This window comes from Orcinus orca, chromosome 13 (genome assembly GCF_937001465.1).
Source record: "Orcinus orca chromosome 13, mOrcOrc1.1, whole genome shotgun sequence".
NCBI lineage: Eukaryota > Metazoa > Chordata > Mammalia > Artiodactyla > Delphinidae > Orcinus > Orcinus orca.
The window spans coordinates 45,895,405-45,916,923 of NC_064571.1; the positions used below are offsets into that span (position 1 = coordinate 45,895,405).

General features: G+C 43.2%; 1 protein-coding gene across 1 annotated transcript in view; it reads right to left on the reverse strand.

Annotated features, from left to right (window-relative positions):
• Positions 1–21,519, reverse strand: part of EML6 (EMAP like 6) — a 315,760-nt gene that overhangs the window by 28,193 nt on the left and 266,048 nt on the right. The window contains exon 28 of the mRNA XM_033414224.2: positions 1,645–1,723. Within this exon, the coding sequence (XP_033270115.2) occupies positions 1,645–1,723 (79 nt within the window). The remainder of the gene's footprint in view (positions 1–1,644; positions 1,724–21,519) is intronic.

A 21,519-nucleotide genomic window follows, 5' to 3' on the forward strand; every position in this document is an offset into this window, starting at 1 on the left:
TGGAGTACAGGAGGGTTAGGGCGGGGAGCATCAGGAAAGATTGCACAGAGAAGGGCTTGGAAGGGTGGGGTGTGGGGAGGGAAGAGGAGGAGGCTTCTCAGCATAAGGAGCTTGAAATCACAGGGGCCTGAAAGTCCCAGGCAGCCTCAGAGAACATTCATGGCTGTGGGGTTAGACACATGAGTTGCAGTGGAGAATCTCAGGTGATGAGCTAGGAAGGGGGCTCCTGGGTGAGGTTCTGAAACCATGAGCTTGGATCCCATCAGGAATGTGGGAATCTCCTGGGTCTTAAAGCTGGGGTGAGGCATGAAGAGTTGTATTTTCAAGAGCTAACTCTGTGGGCAGCAAAGGCATGTGTCAAAGAGGAAAGGGAAAAGTCTGGAGGCAGAAAGAACAGTTAGGAGGCCTCTTTCAGAAAACAGCAGGTCCCCTGGAGCTGCCATCCTAACAACTGAGTACAAAGCCCTCTCCACTTACTGGCTTGGTGATCTTGGGCTGGGGCCTAACATATCACTTGACTTCTCTGATCTATAGTGTTCTCATCTGTAAAATGGAACAATAATGGTACCCACCTTGTAGGTAGATGTGAGGCATGTGTGAAATACTTGGTGGGAAGTATATATACAGCAAGGTACTGGCACACGGCAAGGGCTCAAACAACATTAGAGACAGTGAATAAGCCTGCACTCTCTACGCACCCCACTCCCTGAGTGGTACTAGGTACAGGGAAAAGGGGCCAGGTCTGGGACATTTTTGAGTTAGTACCCATAGGACCTGGGAAGGGTCTGAAGGAACCCTTCAAGGCAGGGCTGAAAGAACGTGACCCAGGGGATGTGGGGATGGGACTCTGGTCACTGCTGGGGGACACAGTACTGTGTGGAAGGGAGAGAGGATAAGGGAGAGCCATCGGGTCCAGTTAGGGTCACTTGAAGGCATCTGTGGCAGGGGTCCCCAACCCCCAGGCCACAGACCAGTGCCTGTTAGGAACCCGGCCACACAGCAGGAGGTGAGCAGCGGGTGAGCAATAGAAGCTTCACCTGTATTTACAGCCACTCCCCATGGCTCGCATTACCACCTGAGCTCTGCCTCCTGTCACATCAGCAGCCGCATTAGATTCTCATAGGAGCGTGAACCCTACTGCGAACTGCGCATGCGAGGGGTCTAGGTTGTGTGCTCCTTATGAGAATCAAATGCCTGATGATCTGAGGTGGAGCTGAGGCAGTGATGCTAGCGCTGGGGAGCAGCTGCAAATACAGATTATCATTAGCAGAGAGGTCTGACTGCACAGAGACCGTAATAAATCAATTGCTTGCAGACTCATACCAAAACCCTATCTGTGAGTGGCAAGCGAAAACAAGCTCAGGGCTCCCACTGATTCTGCATTATGGTGAGCTGTATAATTATTTCATTAAATATTACAGTGTAATAATAATAGAAGCACACAATAAATGTAATGCACTTGAATCATCCCCAAACCATCTGCACCTCCCCCCGCATCCGCAGAAAAACTGTCTTCCACGAAACCAGTCCATGGTGCCCAAAAGGTTGGGGACCGCTGTGTGGGAATTGCAGATGGTGATGTCCACCAGGCAGATCTTAGAACATCGATATCAGATTAAAAGCAAAATAGTTGAACCTCCTCACCTCAACCAATTTCTTTTTTTTGGTGATACTGTTCTTCTGGAGTTTCTCAGGCTGGGGAGCTGCTCTGCTAACGGGTGGTCTAGAACAGAGAGTGGCCAAAAGAAACACAGTGTTGAACAAAAGGCAGCAAGGTTGCTTGTCCAGCGAGGTCAGCTAAGACCAGTGCCAGGCTCTCTCCCCTCCCCCACTTGGAGGACCCCACGCCTGGGTTTGATCTGTCCTGCCCCCTCCCTCCCCCCCACCCCCCACCCCAGGAAAAGCTGTTTCTGACATTTTGGGTCCTGGATTCACAGGCACCGGGTTGGGCTTCCCCACACGTAAGGCATCAGAGCCAGGGTCAGTCCCTCTCTCCCGGGAGCCAGGAAGAATGCGTGAGCCAGAGGGGCTGGTCTTAAAACTAAAGAGGAGCCTAAGTCTGGGAAGGAAGAGGCCACACTTCCTGAACCCACTGGCCATTCTTCAGACAGGGATGTACCAACACCGTTCAGAATTAGGTGGCCAGAGATCATGGCGTGTTGTGAAGTAGGACTTATAAGCCATGCCTGGGAATGGGCCCTGAAGGCCAAGTGCCCAGGTCATTCTTGCCACACAAAAGGGCACGTAGGAAGCAAAGGCATGAAAGACAGAACAAACTCCTCCACTGCCCTGTCCCTCAGGGTCATGGTCTGCATTCAACTGCTACCACCATGCCCAAGGTTACTCTTCCCTGCTTGGTTTTGGAGATCTGGGCCTCCAATTTTAATTAAGAGATTTCTTTAATGGGTAAGCCCTCAAGGACTTGTATATGAGGAGGGCGATCTTTTGGTAACAGACTTCTCTCAGAGTTTAGGGGCCCAGGGATGGACAGGTTGGCCCTGCATCTGTTCCCACCATTAGCTACGGCTCTTGGGCTATGCAAAGAGAAAGGATTACCTGGATCCCCTTGCGAGCAGCACACAAAGCCAAGTGAGAGACTTAGTACAGGTCAGAGCCACACTAGCAAGCACCTCATTCATGCACAAGCATCGTCCAAGTGAACAGACATGCCCGTGTGGCACACACCATGCTTCCCGAGCATGCCAGCAAAGAGCTAAAACAGAAATGAAAGAGTGCACCGCTCTGCAAATTCAGAAAGCTCATACCCTGGCGTCTCTGGGCAAACTCTGCACTAAAGCGCCTACAGGATAGGGAGAAAAAAGGAAGCCTTGTCACTGCTTCCGCACCCTCTACGGACTTTGCCAGTGCGCCTGGGGCCACTGCTTATTTTAGAGTGTGCTGGGGAGAAACTTGTTGTCAGAAGAACAATCACATCCTCCTGGATGTCGTTGGGAGTTAGGCACAATGGCTGCTTTGTGTCTGACTCAAGTTCAACTAATAATTTAGCCTAATCATTCGCAGTGTTTCTTGGGAGGGCAGCTTGCCTGCTGGAAGGGGTTGCGTTTTTGTGCTGGGGAGAAACAAGGTAGCTTTATTTTCTCAGAAACTCTTCAGTCAAAACATGTTATGTAATCATAAGTGATAATTGGACCAAATGGCATCACAATCACCACCGGAGAATTGGGAGAGAGCGCGTCTCTGCAAAACGACACCCCCGGCTGATATCATCGCCGCCAAATTGAGCAAAAGCGGGAGGCCGGGGGCAGGCCAGTTTTCACAATTAGACTGCCTTCGCATTAATTATCGCTTCCCGGGACATCTGCTCTTTCTTCTGTTTTAGTGGAACTTTTAAATGAAATCCGTGGGTTTCTTCTTCCACCTAAGAGTCTTCGAATGTATGACAAAAGCAAGCCAAGGTCTGAGATGGGAGCAAGGGGACGCTGGGACTAGAGCACGGTTCATAAGGCAGAATTTGAGATTACACGCAGGGCTCGTTTTCAGGGCATACCCAGGTTGTATAATATGTCACATATTATACAGTGTATACAGAGTATGCATACAAGCACAACCACTGTGTATTTATATATACAGGAGATTGTGTATATATATACACGTAGAGGCAATCCGATGCTTTTTTTCACCTTGATTTTCAGTTAAAAACTGAAAAGTAAAGCAATCTCAGAATGTTTCTTTATTTCACAAGCATGTTTACAGCTGTATTGCTTCAAAACGGAAGATGAGGGGGCAAAAGGCAGAAACCTGCATTGTGGCAAATTCAGCAGAGTGTAAGTATAGACCCTTCACGGTTGTGAATTCTGCATGAACGCTTAGTTCTAGATGCTCATCGAACACCTGGGCTTTTGCAGAGTGCTGTGCATACTTACTTGACAATTCCCTGCCTCCAAAGGAAAGCAAGTTAAAACACAATACAAGCATTAAAGGCTTCTTTCCAGGCATCTATAAACAGGGTTCATAACATCAGATGTGGTAGGGACTGCCAACAATTTCAAACACAGCCAAACACTGGAGGTTTAGCATTTTTCAGTGGATCTAAATCCTTCCAGATTCAGATTCCTTTGGAAACGTGACTCTGAAAAGCTTTGCTGAGGTGGGAAAGAGTAGAGTGTGTGAGAACATTCACTCACTTTTCAGTCCAATAAACTCTTTATAGCTGGTTGTTCCCAGCTGGCACACAGGACGGGAGAGGGAGGAGGCCGTGAGTGCAACTGGGAATCAGGAGGGAGGTGCAGAGAGGTTAAGGGCTGGGAAGGCGAGCCGTGAGGGAAGGGGGGAGGAGCAGAGACACGAAGGGGCCTCATGGGGGCAAGTGGGGCTCTGAAGAGACTCTGGGAAACAAAGGAGAAAGAGTTTCCATTGGGAAAGAAATTTAAGGAGGGAACCTGGCAAGAGAGCAAGCGAAGTGGATAATCAGGAGAGAGGAGGAAGGACAGGCTTGAGCTTGGAGAGGGCGGGAGTGCAGCTATTCAAGTAAGAGAGGGTGGAGGAGAGGCCTGGGAGGTCAAGTGTGTGATGTGGTGTTAAGTCACGAGGCAGCCCTATTCCTCCCCAGTGCTGGGTGTGCAAGCTGCTGGAGACCCACCCCACTCCCCTGAGTGGAGTCACCACCCCAGGCCCCGTGTTTCCTGTGGGCATGGAAGGACCGTGACGGGTCAATCACAGCTGCAACGCCACTGCCCAGCAGCTCGGCTGCTGAAGAGAAAGCTTAGACACACTTGAAGACGTGTGAGTGTTACCCTGACACAGGCTCTCACCCCACAAAGGGCCCCAGGGGTGGCCAGCGCCCAGGTATTCACCTCCCCGCCCGTCGCCCCTCCCTGGGGTACTGGGCTGGCAAAGCAAGGGGTGGAGCAGAGTACACGATGACCTGAGATGCACAGAAGAGGGTTCAATGCCAGGGCTCTTGGGGCAGCTTCTGAAGTGACTGAGGAGGTCAAGGAAGTCAGTCACAACCCAAGACGAGCGCAACGTGAGAGCCAACTAGGGAGGAAGGCTCAGAAAGCCTGTGAGAAACAAAGTCGTTCCAAGCAGCTTCTATAAAGAGAGGTGCGGGTGTGGCGGAACTCAGCTACATTTAGCCAAGAAATGCAAGTTTGGAATTGTTTTTAGTGTAGTTAGTCAGACCATGTTCAAAGTGTCCTTGGAGGAAACGTAGCTTTCTTCAGATTCCAAAATGTGCTATCAAAATGCTCTAAGAGTTTTCAAAATGTCTTGGGAAACCCAGCTATCCTTGATCCTGGTTCCAGGTGGGAACCAGTGGGTGATGTGAGCACTGTTTTAGAACTGTCCTCCAACAAGATCTATCACCCCCATGGATGGGCTGCAGGGACTCAGTGAAACCCCTGACATTCATGCCAAATTGTTTTGTACGTGTACATTTTTTCTGGGGAAAGGAGGCATGTTTTAATTATATTTTCAAAGATGTCTGGAGGGAGAGACAGAGAGACAGACAGAGAGGGGGATTGGGATCAACTAAGAACCACTGCTCCAGGAAGAGTCCAGGTTTAAGAAAATTCTCCAAAGCCATGGGAGCTCTCTATTATCAAAACAAAAGGAACCGGATTCTGTTCAATGCATTCCCATGTTTTCTAGAACCATCTGTAGAGCTGCTCAGCGAAGAAGTGGAGTTGAAAGAAGGGTGTCAGGCAGGGGAACTATGCGCTACCCTAAGAGAACCCTTCTATCTTGAAAATGCTCTTGACTGAAGCCTATATAACACAGTCCTTTTTAACAAAATAGAGGTATAGTCCCAGACTTGGCCATTTTAGGTGAACATCAAATTATTTGGGTGAAACATTGAGGGCATAAAGGACGGCGTAGAGGAAGTACAAGTAAAGGCGAAGACTACTGAAGTGGCCAGTGTAATAATCCAAGAGAGGGACGATGTATCTCTGGACTAAAGCAGTGGTTGTGGAGAAGGAGACAAGTGAATATTTAAGGAAATATTGGTGAAGTATACCGCAAAGACTTTATAACTGATTAGCTCTAGGGGATGAAGGAGGAAGAGCAATTCAAGCGGAACACCAGTTCTCTGCTTGGGCCTCTAGGTGGACGGTGGCACCGCTGACTGAGACAGGAGAAGAGTTTTGAGGGAAGATGATGAGCTCCATTTTGGCATGTCAAACTTTGGACATCTGTGGGTTGGCTATACCAGCTGGAGGTTAAACTGAGAGGTGGGACTCAGACACATGACTTTGGGAATCATCAGCCAGTAGGTGGAATATATGAATCAGGGAGAGAGTGTAAGGTGAAAAAAGAGAATGGCCCAAAGTGAGACCCTAAGGACCAACAGCATGTGAGGGGCTGGAAGAGGAGGCAGAGATGGGGCACTGGGAAGGAATGGTTGGGGAGGTTGGAGGAGGGCCAGAAGAGATTGTTTCCAAAAGGTAAGTGACGGAAGAATATCTAAAAGCGCACTGTCCAATATGGTAGCACTGGCCACATGCAGCTCTTGAGCACTTGAACTGTGGCTTGTCCACATCAAGTTATAACTGCAAAACACACACCAGGTTTCGAAGACCTAGTAAAAATAATTCAAAAAAGAATATAAAATACGAATTATTTTTATATCAATTACACATCAAAATGACATTTTTATATTTGGGGTTAAATAAAATACATTATTAAAATTAGTTTCACCGTCTCTTTTAATTTTTGCAATGTGGCTACTAGAAAAATCATATACGTGGCTTGCATTATATTTCTGTTGAACAATGCTACTCTAGAAGAAACAAGTTTGTCCTTTAAACAAGACAAAGAGGAGAACGGATTGGATTTGGGAATTAGAGAGTCACCATGACAGATGGAATGGCTGGCGAGTGAAGGAGAGACTTGGTAAGGTCTTGGTGAGAAGGAGAAAAGGGAGGGAACGTGAGGGTGGGAATATGTGTATAAGTGTAAAAGCTCAGCCAAAGGGCTTGTTCTCCTCCTGGAGAGTTAGGTGGGGATGGGAAAGACTGGAATGTGTTTCTGGGCTGAGGACATGGACCCAGTTTTGGGCAAGTGGCAGAGGAGACATAGGAAAGAGGAGAGATGATGAGGGAGCTCGGATGGATGGGAGGCTGGGGTCCGAGCACCAGCTTGAAGGAGGGACCGGCCTTGAAGAGGAGGGGGGTCTCACTTCCTCTGAGAGGAGAAGGAAGAAGGAAGGAGGTTTTTGTGGGGTGGCGAATAGAAAGGACTCTGGTAAGGGCAATCGGTACCAATGTGATTTTCTAGTCAGAAGAGTGGAGGCGTGGGGCTGTAGGAGAAATATAGGAATGGAGAGTGGAGAGGACTGAAAGAGTGGCATTTAAGGAGGCAAAAAGTGAGGCCAGGAGGGAGCTGATGAAAAAAATGGAGGTGTCTAAACACTGGATGTCTTGATGAGGATGAAGATCAGGTGTTCTGGGAACGAGAAATCTAGAGGAGAGAAGGGTAAGTCATGGAGACAGGAGCTACGGGTGATGACTTAAGCCACAGCACAGCAGGAGCTGGGGTCGGCCAGTTGACCACTAGCCAGAGACAGGAAGTTGATAAACGACAGGAAGTGGGAGGGGGAGAAGATGGCAGAGCATGATGTGAACTTCAAAGGAGTGAAGTTCCTTTGAAGTGAGCACGCCGATATGCTTCACACACACCTGCAAGAAAGCCCGAGCCTCCACACCTTACACCCAGTGACATCGTTTCAAGGGGCACAAATCGTGCACCCTAACAACTGCTTCTGCAAATACCTTCTCAGTTATCACATCAGGACCACACAATGGTAAAAAGCAGGAGGGTAAACAACCCTAGTATCACCCATTCCCTCCAAATGGAGGTCTGAGAGATGTTCAGAGACTTGATTAAAATTAGAGGACCCAACGCCGCCAGTGTCTTCTGAGAGAGAGAGAGAGAGAGAGAAACTCCCTCTTGGTAGAAGAGCGCTTACCCATTTGTGATATGTTCTTTAGCTCCATGTGCAAGTGGGTTTGAGTCAACTGATTCCACTGTAGGAGTATAATTTCCTAGGTGTGTTAATCTATTAAAAAGTCATTTTTTAGCACTTCATAGCACCTCTGCATTTTTATGCCCTGGAACATTCTTTGATTAAAAAAAAATGAGCAAACTGTTTTCTAATGAACGGCAGGCTAAGTTCCTAAAATTATCAGTTACATAGAAGTCATTACGTTGCTTCAAACAACACAGAAAATCAAGGGGTGTGCAAAGGGAAAATCCTTTATGAAGGCAGCATTAAATTCCCTTAAATCACTAACCATTCATCTTTCAGAAGAGTTACATGGCAAACAACAGGCCTTTGAAATGATTAATTTCAGCATATCGGGGTTTAATAGATATTGTAACTTCAGTTCCTTCCACCTTATCAGAGAACAAGAAACTTGCCACCTTCTACCTGCTCAGTGCAGCTCTGAGTGTAGAACTCACAGAATTAAGGGATTCAGTGAAGAAGAATAATTTAGCCTGGAGAGAAATGCTCTGGAGTAGCAGAGCATTGCCCCGTTTGCCCTCCACGTGCTCAATCACCCTCCCAGAGTGAGATCTGAGCTTAGCTCTCAGGCAACATACATGCAACTGCAGGGCTCTGTACCAAATCTTAGGCTCTTTATGGTCCCTCCACCGTGGGATGGAGTGGTTTTAACAGATCTCAGTATGGTAAATTCAGCAGCACCTCCTAGCATGACTGTCAATTCTTAGAAACTCTTACACTACAAGCTCACAAAGCATCTACTGATCAGTGATGACAAAGGGCTTCTGTCAGGCCAGGGAAGCTGAGGAAAGTGCCAGGAGAGCTGGGCTGTTTATTCGTTGATGTCACCATGGATGGGAGCATTGTCCCGCTACATCATGCTCATCAAACCTCAGGCAAACTTGAAATGTGGATTTACTGATTAAAATAAGGCATTTTTCAAAAACTGGGGGCAGGTTCTCTCAGCAGACTTCTGTCCTCAAACATAGCACAAAAGGTAAAAAGAGAAGTTGGGATTACCTATAGATGGTGGTTTGTTTCAGTTCAGGGCACTCTATCTAAACCTTTCCCATATTTTTACACTTTGCCACTTGGGAGCATGTTCTTTGTTTCATTGTAAATGTGCTGACTAAGAAGCTTTGTCTGTAAAAAGAACTTTTCAGTTCTCTTTGCCTCGGGTTATTGTGATAGATTTAAACCAAATAAACATTTAATTCCTAATGGATGGAGGGTATGAAGATAACAAATCATTTAACCAAGAGCAGTTCCATGGCAAGATGGGGCATCATTCAGTTCTACATGGGTCACACCTTTCACCACAAAAGTAAGACCACCCATCGGTGCTAACAAAACAAAGGTAAAAGTGGTTTGCTGACAAAAAACAGATTTGTAGACCATTTTGAGGACAGATTAATTTACTTAAATATGCAGAGAAGCAAGCTAAGTAAATGCGTCCATTCATCTACTCACTGAAGAAATATCTGTTCACTACGTACAAGGCACTGTGTGAGGCACATGGTGGTGACCATGATAGGCACAGGACTGACCCTTGATAAACTGAGAGTCGCATAGACAAAGTTTATAATTCAGTGGAACTTTAACTAGCTTGACACCATGGACCCATGTATTAAGGAACTAAGGATTCAAGGCAGCTATTAATTTGGGGCTGAAACAAAAAACACAAATCTAAAGCAAACCAATCCCCCTAAACATGATGTACAGTTTACTTCATAGGATTTTCTTTTTGTTTAAGTTCACAAATCTGTACAAATTGATTTGGAAAGGATATGAGATAATAGAAGTAGATAAGCTTTAGAGCCTTCCCCACTCAGCCATAAGCATGGTTTAAGAAAAAGTTTGGAAATCCCTAGTGCTAGACCACTCTGTTTTGAGGTCGTTTGGTGCTAGGACCTGTCAATTCAGAGATGAGGGGGCCACCATTTATAGAAGGCTCAGAATCTGCTTCTAATCTTTGTTTGTAAAAGCTTCTTGGTTTCCTAAGGAACATATGGCCTAGATTGAGAGTAAATATGTACCAGAGGGACTGAAAGATTAATGTAAGAGTATTCACAGATTCCTTCTTTATAATCCCCTGCTAAGAATAGTTCTGGCACTGCCACCTCAGTGTTTCCTCACACTGGCTAGCTGAAATGGATGAAGGGTGAGGTTGCCTTGTGGGGGAAGGCAGTCTGTGGAGTGGAAAACATTCTTTTCCCATCCCCTCACCATGGAGGATTAGGAGAAGGATTCCACTCAGGACACAACCCCCCCCACCTTCAATACATGTCTGGGGGTGCTCAAACCACCCTCCCCAGAGTGAGGCACTAGAGGGAGGGGGAGGACAAAGATCACCCTTCAGGATCCTGATCTGCCTGCAAATCCACAAGTAGGGGTTACTGAAAGATAATGAGATGCTGACAGCCAAATGGGTGAATATTGCAAGGGGCCCCTGGTGCCTGGGGATGAGTCCCTGTCCATGGGAACTGTTGCAGGCACTGCTCATTCAACCATATGAAAGGAAACTTGTGGAATATATGACTGAGCAGAGAAGTTGCCTGATCCCCTAGATTCCCTCCTAAACACTCACTGTCATATTCTGCCTGCCAAAGGAGACAATGACCCTCAATGCCACAGAGATGTAGCTTAGGAGTAAGGGTCTCTCCACTTAAGGCTGGTGTTTGAAATTGCCTAAAGGCAGAATCCTTTAACCTGAGGGCTGGAAGGGGCCAGGGGTGTCCACTACTTAGAGAGAGAAATTTCCAAACTGCATTATGAATGTAAAGACAAGACGGTGACAAGATCTTAGACTTTGATATCTAATCCATGGGTGTCAGTTGGAAATAAACTGGAAATCAACCTAAATCTTGTTGTTAAGGAGTTTATTCATTCATTCAACAAATATTTATGGAGTGCTGGCACTGTTATCAAATTTGGAGATAAAGTAGTATATCAGAAATTTTGCTTTCACAGAGTTGACATCCTAGTTTGAGGAGAGGGGTTAAGAAGAATCTCCTAATCTGGTAAACAACAAAGGCCTGTGATTGTTCAACTCTTAAGGCAATCCTCAGACCTCCAACCAACAGGAGTAGGATTAAAAACGAAGTGGCATTGATCCCACTTCTGACACCAATCCCACATCCCACTTGTTTTTTTTGGCTGTCACCCACGGCATGCAGAACTTCCCTGATCCCTGGTTTAGGGATCAAACAGCGACCCGTGCAGTGGAAGCTCAGAGTCTTAACCACCAGACCACCAGGGGAGTCCACCAATCCCACATCTGATTGCCTGAAGCCCTTGCCAGAATGCAGTCAGCCACTTTCCAGGTAAACACTGGATATCTATTGAGGTTTTAGATGTAAGAGAAAAACCAAGGGCAGCTAAATTTTGCTTTGACTCTCACTGAGCCAACTCTTTTTGTAAAAGTCAGAGATTCCAGAACAAAAAAACAAGGGAAATGGAAAGATGTGAAAGGTTTCAAATGTTGGGGAGGTAATGGTAGTAATAATAAAGTTGATATAAAACTGTCATTAACTAACTTTTGCTTTAAAAAATGGCCAAGATGGAGACTGATTTCAAATTAAAATTTTTAAATGTGACGATTTCTACTTTAAAATATGTGTACTATCCCACTGAAGAAAAGCCCAGAATTAGAAGGCTTCACTGGTAAATTCTACCAAACATTTAAAGAGGAATTAACACCAATCCTTCTCAAACTTTTCCAAAAAACTGAAGAGGAGGGAACACTCCCAAACTCATTTTACGAGACCAGCATTATCCTGATACCAAAAACAGAAAAGGACATTACTAGAAAAGTATAGGCCAATATCTCTGATGGATACAGATGTAAAAGTTCTCAATCACATACTAGCAAACCGAATTCAGCAGCACATTAAAAGAATCATTCACCATGATCAAGTGGGATTTATCCTGGGGATGCAAGGATGGTTCAACATATGCAAATCAATCAGTGTGATATATCATATTCACAGAATGAAAGAAAAGAAATATATGATAATCTCAACAGACGTGGAAAAAGCATTTTACAAAATTCAACATCCATTCATGATAAAAACTATTAACAAATTAGGAATAGAAGGAACATATCTCAGCAAAATAAAGGCCATATAAGACAGGCCCATAGCTAATATCATACTTAATGGTGAAAGGTTAAAAGCTTTTCCTCTAACATCAGGAACAAGACAAATGTGCCACACTATTCAACATAGTACTGGAAGTCCTAGCTAGAGTAATCAGGCAAGAAAAAGAAATAAAAGTATCAGAATTGGAAAGGAAGAATAAAATTGTCTCTATATTCAGATGACATGATTTTACATACAGAAAATCCTAAAGACAACCATAAACCTGTTAAATCTAATCAATGATTTCAGTAAAGTTATATGATACAAATTAACACAGAAAAATCAGTAGTGTTTCTATAAACTAACAACAAACTTTCAGAAAAAGGAATAAAGAAATCAACCACATTTACAAGAGCATCAAGAACAAAATACTCAGGAATAAATTTAACTATGGAGGTGAAAGATCTCTACTCTGAAAACTATAAGACATTGATAAAAGAAATTGAGGAAGAGGCAAATAAATGGAAAGGTATCTCATGTTCATGCATTAGAAGAGTATTGTTAAATTGTCAATACTACAAAAGCCATCTATAGATTAAATGCAATCTCTATCAAGATTCCAATGGTGGGACTTCCCTTGTGGCGCAGTGGTTAAGAATCTGCCTGTGAATGCAGGGGACACGGGTTTGAGCCCTGGTCCAGGAAGATCCCTAATGCTGCAGAGTAACTAAGCCCCTATGCCATGACTACTGAGCCTGCACGCTACAGCCCATGAGCCACAACTATTGAGCCCATGTGCCACAACTACTGAAGCCTGTGTGCCTAGAGCCTGTGCTCCACAACAATAGAAGCCACCGCAATGAGAAGTCCATGCACCACAATGAAGAGAAGCTCCTGCTCATTGCAACTAGAGAAAGCCCACACGCAGCAACGAAGCCCCAACACAGCCAACAATAAATAAATAAATAAAAACATATTAAAAAAAAGATTCCAATGGCATTTTTTAACAGAAGTAGAACAAACACTCTTAAAATTTATCCAGAACGACAAAAGACCCTGAATAGTCAAAGAAATCCTCAGAAAGAAGACCAAAGCAGGAGGCATCACACTTCCTGACTTCAAGCTATACTATAAAGCTATAGTCATCAAAACAGTATGGTATCAATATAAAAGCAGACAAATAGACCAATGGAACAGAATCAAGAGACCAGATATAAACCCAAGCATGTACAATAAACTAACATTTGACAAGGGAGCCAAGAATACTCAACAGAGAAAAGACAGTGTCTTCAATAAATGGTTCTGGGATAACTGGATAGTCACATGTAAAAGAATGAAACCAGACCCATAACTTACACCACTCACAAAAATTAACTCCAAATGGATTAAAGACATTTAAATGTAAGACCTGAAACCATGAAACTCTTAGAAGAAGACATAAGAACAAAGCTCTTTGATATAAATCTTGGTAATGATTTTTTGGATACAACACCTAAAGGGCAAGAAACAAAATAAAAAATAAACAAGCAGACTACATTAAACTAAAAAGCTTCTGCACAGTAAAGGAAATCATCAACAAAGTGAAGAGACAATCTATGGAATGGGAAAAATATTTGCAAACCATATATTGACAAGGGGTTAATATCCAAAATATATTTAAAAACTCATACAACTCAATAACAAAAAACCAAATAACCCTATTAAAAAATGGGCAAAGGACCTGAATAGACATTTCTCCAAAGAAGATATATGAAAGGCCAACAGGTATATGAAAATATGCTCAACATCACTAGTCATTAAGGAAATACAAATTAAAACCATAATGAGGTATCAATTCATTCCTGTTAGAATGCCCATCATCAAAAGACAAGAGATAACAAATGCTGGCATGGATGTGAAGAAAAGGGATCCCTTGTGCACTGTTGGTGGGAATGTAAATTGGTGCAGCCACTATGGAAAAAAGTATGGAGGAGCCTCAAAAAATTAAAAATAGAACTACCATATGATCCAGCAATTACACTTCTGGACTATATCCAAAGGAAATGAAAAACACTAACTCGAAAATATATCTGTACCCCTATATGCACAGTAGCATTATTTACAATAGCCAAGACATGGAAACAACGTAAGTGCCCATCAATGAATGAAATGGACAAAGAAGTTGTGGTATACACACACACACACAATTACTAGAGTTACCCATAATTTACAAGTAAACTACATCAAACAGGTGCTAAGACAATACAATTTAAATGTTAAAAGCTAACTTTTCTAACTCAGAATTTTTTTTTAAGAGAGAGGTGACCTTGCCAGTCTGAGATAAACAGTAGAGGCTAGCAGGAAGCCCAAAGCCTTTCTGAGGGAAGAAATAAATATGCTTTAGCTTGTTTATTTATTTATTTATTTTTTGCGGTACGCGGGCCTCTCACTGTTGTGGCCTCACCCGTTGCTGAGCACAGGCTCCGGACGCGCAGGCTCAGCGGCCATGGCTCACGGGCCCAGCCACTCCACGGCATGTGGGATCTTCCCGGATCGGGGCACAAACCCGTGTCCCCTGCATTGGCAGGCGGACTCTCAACCACTGCGCCACCAGGGAAGCCCTAGCTTGGTATTTTGATTTGTGATTTGTGACTGTAAGTTATGCAGCTTCTAAGGTGAGAAAACAGGGGTGGAGGGTTTGAACCTCTCATTCTTTTCATAAAAGGTGGAAAATGCTATAACACGCAAGACAATGTTATAAAGACGGTGTAAAAACAGAAAGGGTTAAGTCCCACATTCTTTTATTCATCCCTGGACAGAGAGCCCGAAGCTGCAAGCCTCAGCACTTGTTCATAAAGGACCCTGAAAAAATACAGACTGCTGACTCAGGTGCACTGAGAAAATAATCCCTAAGCTAACTATTACATCCACTTAGAAAAATAAAAATTAGTGAATACTTTAATGCCAATTTCCATAAAAATAGTTCAATTTGTATTTATTTTGTATCTTTTATCATAAAGTTGGAGTTCTGTCTGAATACAGGTTCCAACTGAATATATTAAATAAAAATCTCCATTATTACTGTTCCCCATGCAGATGGTTAATCTAAGCAGTTAGGTGAGGAGGAGGTGGGAACATGGCCCCACCAGGTGCAACTAGGAAGATTAATGGCTGGTCAGTATATTTGGATTTTTTTTTAATTAATGTTTTTTTGAAATTATTTTTTAATTTTTATTTATTTTATTTTTGCCTGTGTTGGGTCTTCGTTGCCGCATGGGCTTTATCTAGTTGTGGTGAGCGAGGGCTACTCTTCATTGCAGTGCGTGGGCTTCTCATTGAAATGGCTTCTCTTGTTGTGGAGCACGGACTCTAGGCACACAGGCTTCAGTAGTTGTGACACACAGGCTCAGTAGTTGTGGCTCACGGGCTCTAGAGTGCAGGCTCAGTAGTTGCGGCACACAGGCTTAGTTGCTCTGTGGCATGTGGGATCTTCCTGGACCAGGGCTCGAACCTGTGTCCTCTGCATTAGCAGGTGGATTCCTAACCACTGTGCCACCAGGGGAGCCGCATATTTGGATTTTAATAAAAGACCATATCCCACATTTGGAGTTATTATTAGATCCTATCTAGAAATTAAGAAAATGCTTTTGTGATTCATTTCTGTGGTCATCACCCAGTTACCACAGGAGGCAAAACTGGGGTTGCATGGTATTTTGATCCATACAAGAAAACGGATATTGGTACCAAACATTTCTATAGTTTTAAATTTCTAACTTCTGTTTTTTTGTCTTAATGTGAAAATACAAATCTCTGGAGATGGACGAAAGATGTTTAAACACTATTTTTAAAGATACTGTGGAACCTCCTAGAGTAACGGAAATAAAAACAAAAATAAACAAATGGGACTTAATTAAACTTAAAAGCTTTTGCACAGCAAAGGAAACCATAAACAAGACGAAAAGACAACCCTCAGAATGGGAGAAAATATTTGCAAATGAAACAACAGACAAAGGATTAATCTCCAAAATATACAAACAGCTCATGGAGCTCAACATCAAAAAACAAAAAATCCAGTTAAAAAATGGGCGGAAGACCTAAATAGACATTTCACCAAGGAAGACATACAGATGGCCAAGAGGCACATGAAAAGATGCTCAACATCACTAATTATTAGAGAAATGCAAATCAAAACTACAATGAGGTATCACCTCACACCAGTCAGAATGGCCATTATCAAAAAAGCTAGAAACAATAAATGCTGGAAAGGGTGTGGTGAAAAGGGAACCCTTCTGCACTGCTGGTGGGAATGTAAATTGATACAACCACTATGGAAGACAGTATGTGGGTTCCTTAAAAAACTAAAAATAGAACTACCATATGACCCAGCAATCCCACTACTGGGCATATACCCTGAGAAAACCATAATTCAAAAAGAGACATGTACCACAATGTTCATTGCAGCACTATTTGCAATAGCAAGGACATGGAACCAACCTAAATGTCCACTGACAGATGAATGGATAAAGATGTGGCACATATATACAATGGAATATTACTCAGCCAGAAAAAGAAACAAAATTGAGTTATTTGTAGTGAGGTGGATGGACCTAGTCTGTCATACAGAGTGAAGTAAGTCAGAAAGAGAAAAACAAATACCGCACACTAACGCATATATATGGAACCAAAAAAAAAATGGTACTGATGAATCTAGTTTCAGGGCAGGAATAAAGAGGCAGACATAGAGAATGGACTTGAGGACTTGGGGTGGGAGGGGAAAGCTGGAGCAAAGTGAGAGTAGCAACGACATACATACACTACCGAGTGTAAAATAGTTGGCTGGTGGGAAGCAGCAGCATAGCGCAGGGAGATTGGCTTGGTGTTCTGTGCGATGACCTAGAGGGGTGGGATAGGGAGGATGGGAGGGAGGCTCAAGAGGGAGCAGATATGGGGACATGCGTGTGCATATGGCTGTTTCGCTTTGTTGTACAACAGAAACTAAAACAGTATTGTGAAGCAATTACACTCCAATAAAGATCTATTAAAAAAAATAAAATAATGCAAAAAAAGATACTGTGGAATATAAAAATGCAATGTGACTACAAAATACTGATTTTATAAAATATTGATTTTATAGTTCTCATCTTTTATGAGTTGATTCCTGAGGCACTCCTAGACAGTGGTGTAAAAACTATGGCTCATCAAGACTGTCCCACTTATATGTATATGTATAACTGATTCACTTTGTTATAAAGCAGAAACTAACACACCATTGTAAAGCAATTATACCCCAATAAAGATGTTAAAAAAAAAAAAAAGACTGTCCCACTTAAATAAGGTAAAGTTTTAAGTGTCTCTAATAATTCTTGATATTGATTTGGCTGTATTTACTGGCATCTTTGATTGTATAGATACAGTTATAATATTAGGTGATAAACACCTTTACATATTCAAAGGCATTTATAAAGGATAGTAATTACTGTTCAATATTAAAATGGCCTGAAGTTCTCTTCTGTGATAATAACACCAGTTTCCATTAGGAAAAAAATTTAAGAATGAGCCGATATTTTCCATGTGCCCCTCCAAAATCTACCCTCCACCCTTCTCTCCTGTTCTGTGCCCTCCATGGCTGGGCTGTTGTGGACTCTTTCAATGGACTGTCTTGCCCTTCAGGTTCTGACTAGATTCAGCTAAAGAGAGGCACCAGTAGAAGATTAGTGAGTGAGAGGAGAATGCAATTGAGGCATCTATTCCTTCAGTACCTCCTTGCTGGGACTCACGTTAGTTACCTTCAACCCTCCCGGTCAGGTCTCAGCTCCTGTAAGGTGGATTGCTCCCACAGCTACCTTCTCCACGTCTGGCAAGAGCTTCCTGCACTTGCCCCTTCTGTCCCTGGGATGGTAATGACTTACTATCCCCAAGGTGCTACCCCATCCCTATTGTTTCTTTTCTTTTTTTTTTTTAATTTATTTTATTATTTGATCTTTTGGCTGTGTTGGGTCTTCGTTGCTGCGTGTGGGCTTTCTCTAGATGTGGTGAGCGGGGGCTACTCTTTGTTGCAGTGCAAGGGCTTCTCATTGCAGTGGCTTCTCTTGTTGCAGAGCACGGGCTCTAGGCACACAGGCTTCAGGAGCTGTGGCACGTGGGCTCAGTAGTTGTGGTGCACGGGCTTAGTTGCTCCGCGGCATGTGGGATCTTCCTGGACCAGGGCTCGAACCCGTGTCCCCTGCATTGGCAGGCGGATTCTTAACAACTGTGCCACCAGGGAAGCCCCCCTATTGTTTCTTTTAATCCTGCCCACACCTTTGCTAACAGTCCCTTCATTAAGCTCTCCCCAGATTACTTCCTTTTCAGAGTATCTTTCTTTCTTGCTGGGGTCACAACTGACACAGAGTTTAGGCCAAGTGTGAAAGACTTAGGTTATTCCTTTCACTGTCTACCACTTTTATGAAATTCTATCTAAGATATTAGTTGTCTTATATTTATATATTCTTTGAAGCCAACTCTAGGGGAGCCTGAGCCAAGAATCGAAACCAGAAAAGAAAGATTTCTGAAGTTTTAGATAAGAGTATCCAATGCAGTCTTTAGAAATACAATATATAACATGGTGCAAATACAGGAAAAAGCTCCTATTCAAACAAAGCAAAAAAAAGTTACATTTAAAATATCCATATAACCTTATGACTTTTTGAGCCTACTTTCTTCTATTTCAGGTCTACAATAATTTAAGCAATCTAGTAGTTATGGGGAACAAACTAATGCGCACTCAATAGAGACCCGATTCCCTGCTTGGGACAGGAACACCAAAGACGAGCGTGCATTCTGAGCACTAGACGAGGTTCTGGAAGCGTGGATTCCTGACGATGGAAAAGACTTCCTGACCTTCCTCAGCCACATAAATGCCACAGATGGCTGCTGAGTGCCAGGATGACCCAAGAGTTCACGCAAGGCTAGGTGCTAGCTGGACAGGTGTGGCTGGGTCAAGGAAGCAAGACAGTCTGGCGTGCTAAAGCAAAGCTGAAGTGGGGGACCAGCGTGCTCGGTAAGCACCTGGAAGGGACTGCATATTGGTAGGTGTAGCCTAGTATTCTTTTGAGAGCAATTACACATTTCTCTCAACTTTCCCACCTGTTGAAAGACTGAAACTGAAGATCGTATGGCTTCTGAAGAATAAGAACTCACAGTGTATTAGAATTATACAAAAAAGCGTAATCAAAAGCCTTCCAGCTACTTAAAAATCAAATGAGTCTAATTAGAAACAATCTATGACTATCATAAATTTTAGGAAGTAGGGATTCAGTTGCTTAAAAACTGATTGATATATAATGTGCAGCTGCCTTCAAGGCACTGTTCTCAATACGACAGATGCCACACTCATCTCACAGGTTCTAAGGTGGAAAGGGATTTAAACCAGAAGTAGAACTGCCTGAAACACTGGTAGGAGGCAAAATAAGTCCCTGCACTGAGTGGGTGTTCCAAGCTCATATCTCCTGTGGTCCTCAAGTATTTGTCTCCCGTTAGTCTTATTGGTGCATGCCTCGGTACAGGTACATAGAACAGGCACCCAGGTATCTGCAGGTATACACAGAAGGGAACAATGAAGGGAAGGTCAAGGACAGTCCCTGGTCAGTAGGGCTTGAAGTAGTCAAAGGGAGCAGTGTCAAGGTTGACAGTCCCGAATATTCCCAGGGAGAACCTGGGTGTTTGATGCCTGGCCCCCTGCACCTGACGTCTGAGATGCTGAGCATCTGCCTCTCTCTCACGCCTGGCATGCTGGAATCTGTGGGTCCCATTTTGCGCTCCAGGTGGAGGACTCAGGGAAGCTGTCTGCCTGACTTATTGTTTGGAGTCCCCCCTACCCCAAGGGCTTGGCCCTGCCCCACGTTCCCTCTCTCATCCTGCTTTCTCACAAATTCTCTGAATGTCTGCCTCGCCTGGCACCCCTTTCTTTTGCAGGTTGGAAGCTGCCTACAGTCCTATCTCTGAGGTTCAAGCTTCCCTAAAATTACTGACAAGGATTGGAGGAGACTGCTTGTTTTCAGTTCTGATTAGGAACTGACTCATGACCATGGAGGCTGCTAACTCAGACACCACTTACTACTCCTTCTCCCCTCGCCCATTCCTGGTGTGGTCCTGCTTAGCTCCCAGCATGCTGTGCAGCTGGCATCCTGCTCTATGGTTACAGTCCCCTCTGGGAACTGATGCTGTCAAGGCTTCTTTAAGTTATCGAAGACATTGCTATGTATAGAAAAGGCTTGACTATTCCTTTGGACCCTGTATTTATATCTTAAAACTGTATTCTTCACTGCATGTTTTACTCACACACCCTGGTGTGAATTATTTTTTTAAATGCCAGTAAAGTGGTGAAATGCCTACCCCTGTATCTCATAACACTATGAAGCATTTTTTCTTTCATATTAAAAAAAGTCAATCCTGTGTATGCTAATCTATGACGACCTTGTGTGATGAAGAAAATGAGGGAGCTTCAAAATTCTGGATTTTAAGACTGAAAATTCTTAGGGTCCTCTCTATCTTCACGTTTCTTACCTCTTCCTAAATTGGGCAGGTATGAGATTTTTACAGACCTGCCCAAAGAGACACCAAGACCAAGAGAGGTTCAGGTGAACCTTATTTTAGGTTAGAAACTAGCTGTAGTGTTTGGATTTAGGAATGTGATTAGATTTCTATATCTTAGTGGCCAGTCTAAATCTCAGCATGATGAATCACTGCGTTGTAGCAAGCAGCCAGAAACAACCTTGGAATAATAGCCAAGTCAACTCATTTCATAATGTTATGTGGAACTGGAAAGGTTGGGTATTTTTTTTTCAAAAGAATGTGTAATTTAGGCCAAATGTTTATTTTAGAGTGGATTATTTAAGTGGGAAGCTTATTCATGTACTTAGGTGCATATGATTTTTAAAAAATTTTCTTTCTTTATTCTTAGAATTAGTTCCTTTAAAAATATTTCCTCTTTGTGGCCACTAAAAAACCATGTCGCAAGCAAAATAAACTATAACTTACAGACTACTGCAGAAAAATCTTTTTTTTTTTTTTTATTAAAAGAGAACTCTGAGCCCTCATAGTAACATTTAACAAAGATGCTAGGGAAGAATTAGGGTTTTTTTGTTTTTTTGCATCAATTCAATCTTCTTGCCTGTAGCACACCCACCATTTATTTTATGTTATTTTAACATCTGGCACTAAACTGAAGCAGGAGGAGAAATGACATTTTATTTCTTTGTATTTAAATTTCCACCTAATAGTAAAAGGTGATAGATTAGATTTAGTAAATACTTATTAGGCAGAAAGCCATGCTGAATGCAAAAAACAACTTGAACCGCATTAATTATACATCATGGGACCAGGGTACATGTGAACACTGAACCCATGTCAGTGGAAAGAGCCCACAGAGAATTCTTAAACATCTTTGAGATCCATGAAATTCTCTTTGGATGTTAGAGTTTTTATTTAATATTTATCCTCCTTAGTATGAATATGGTA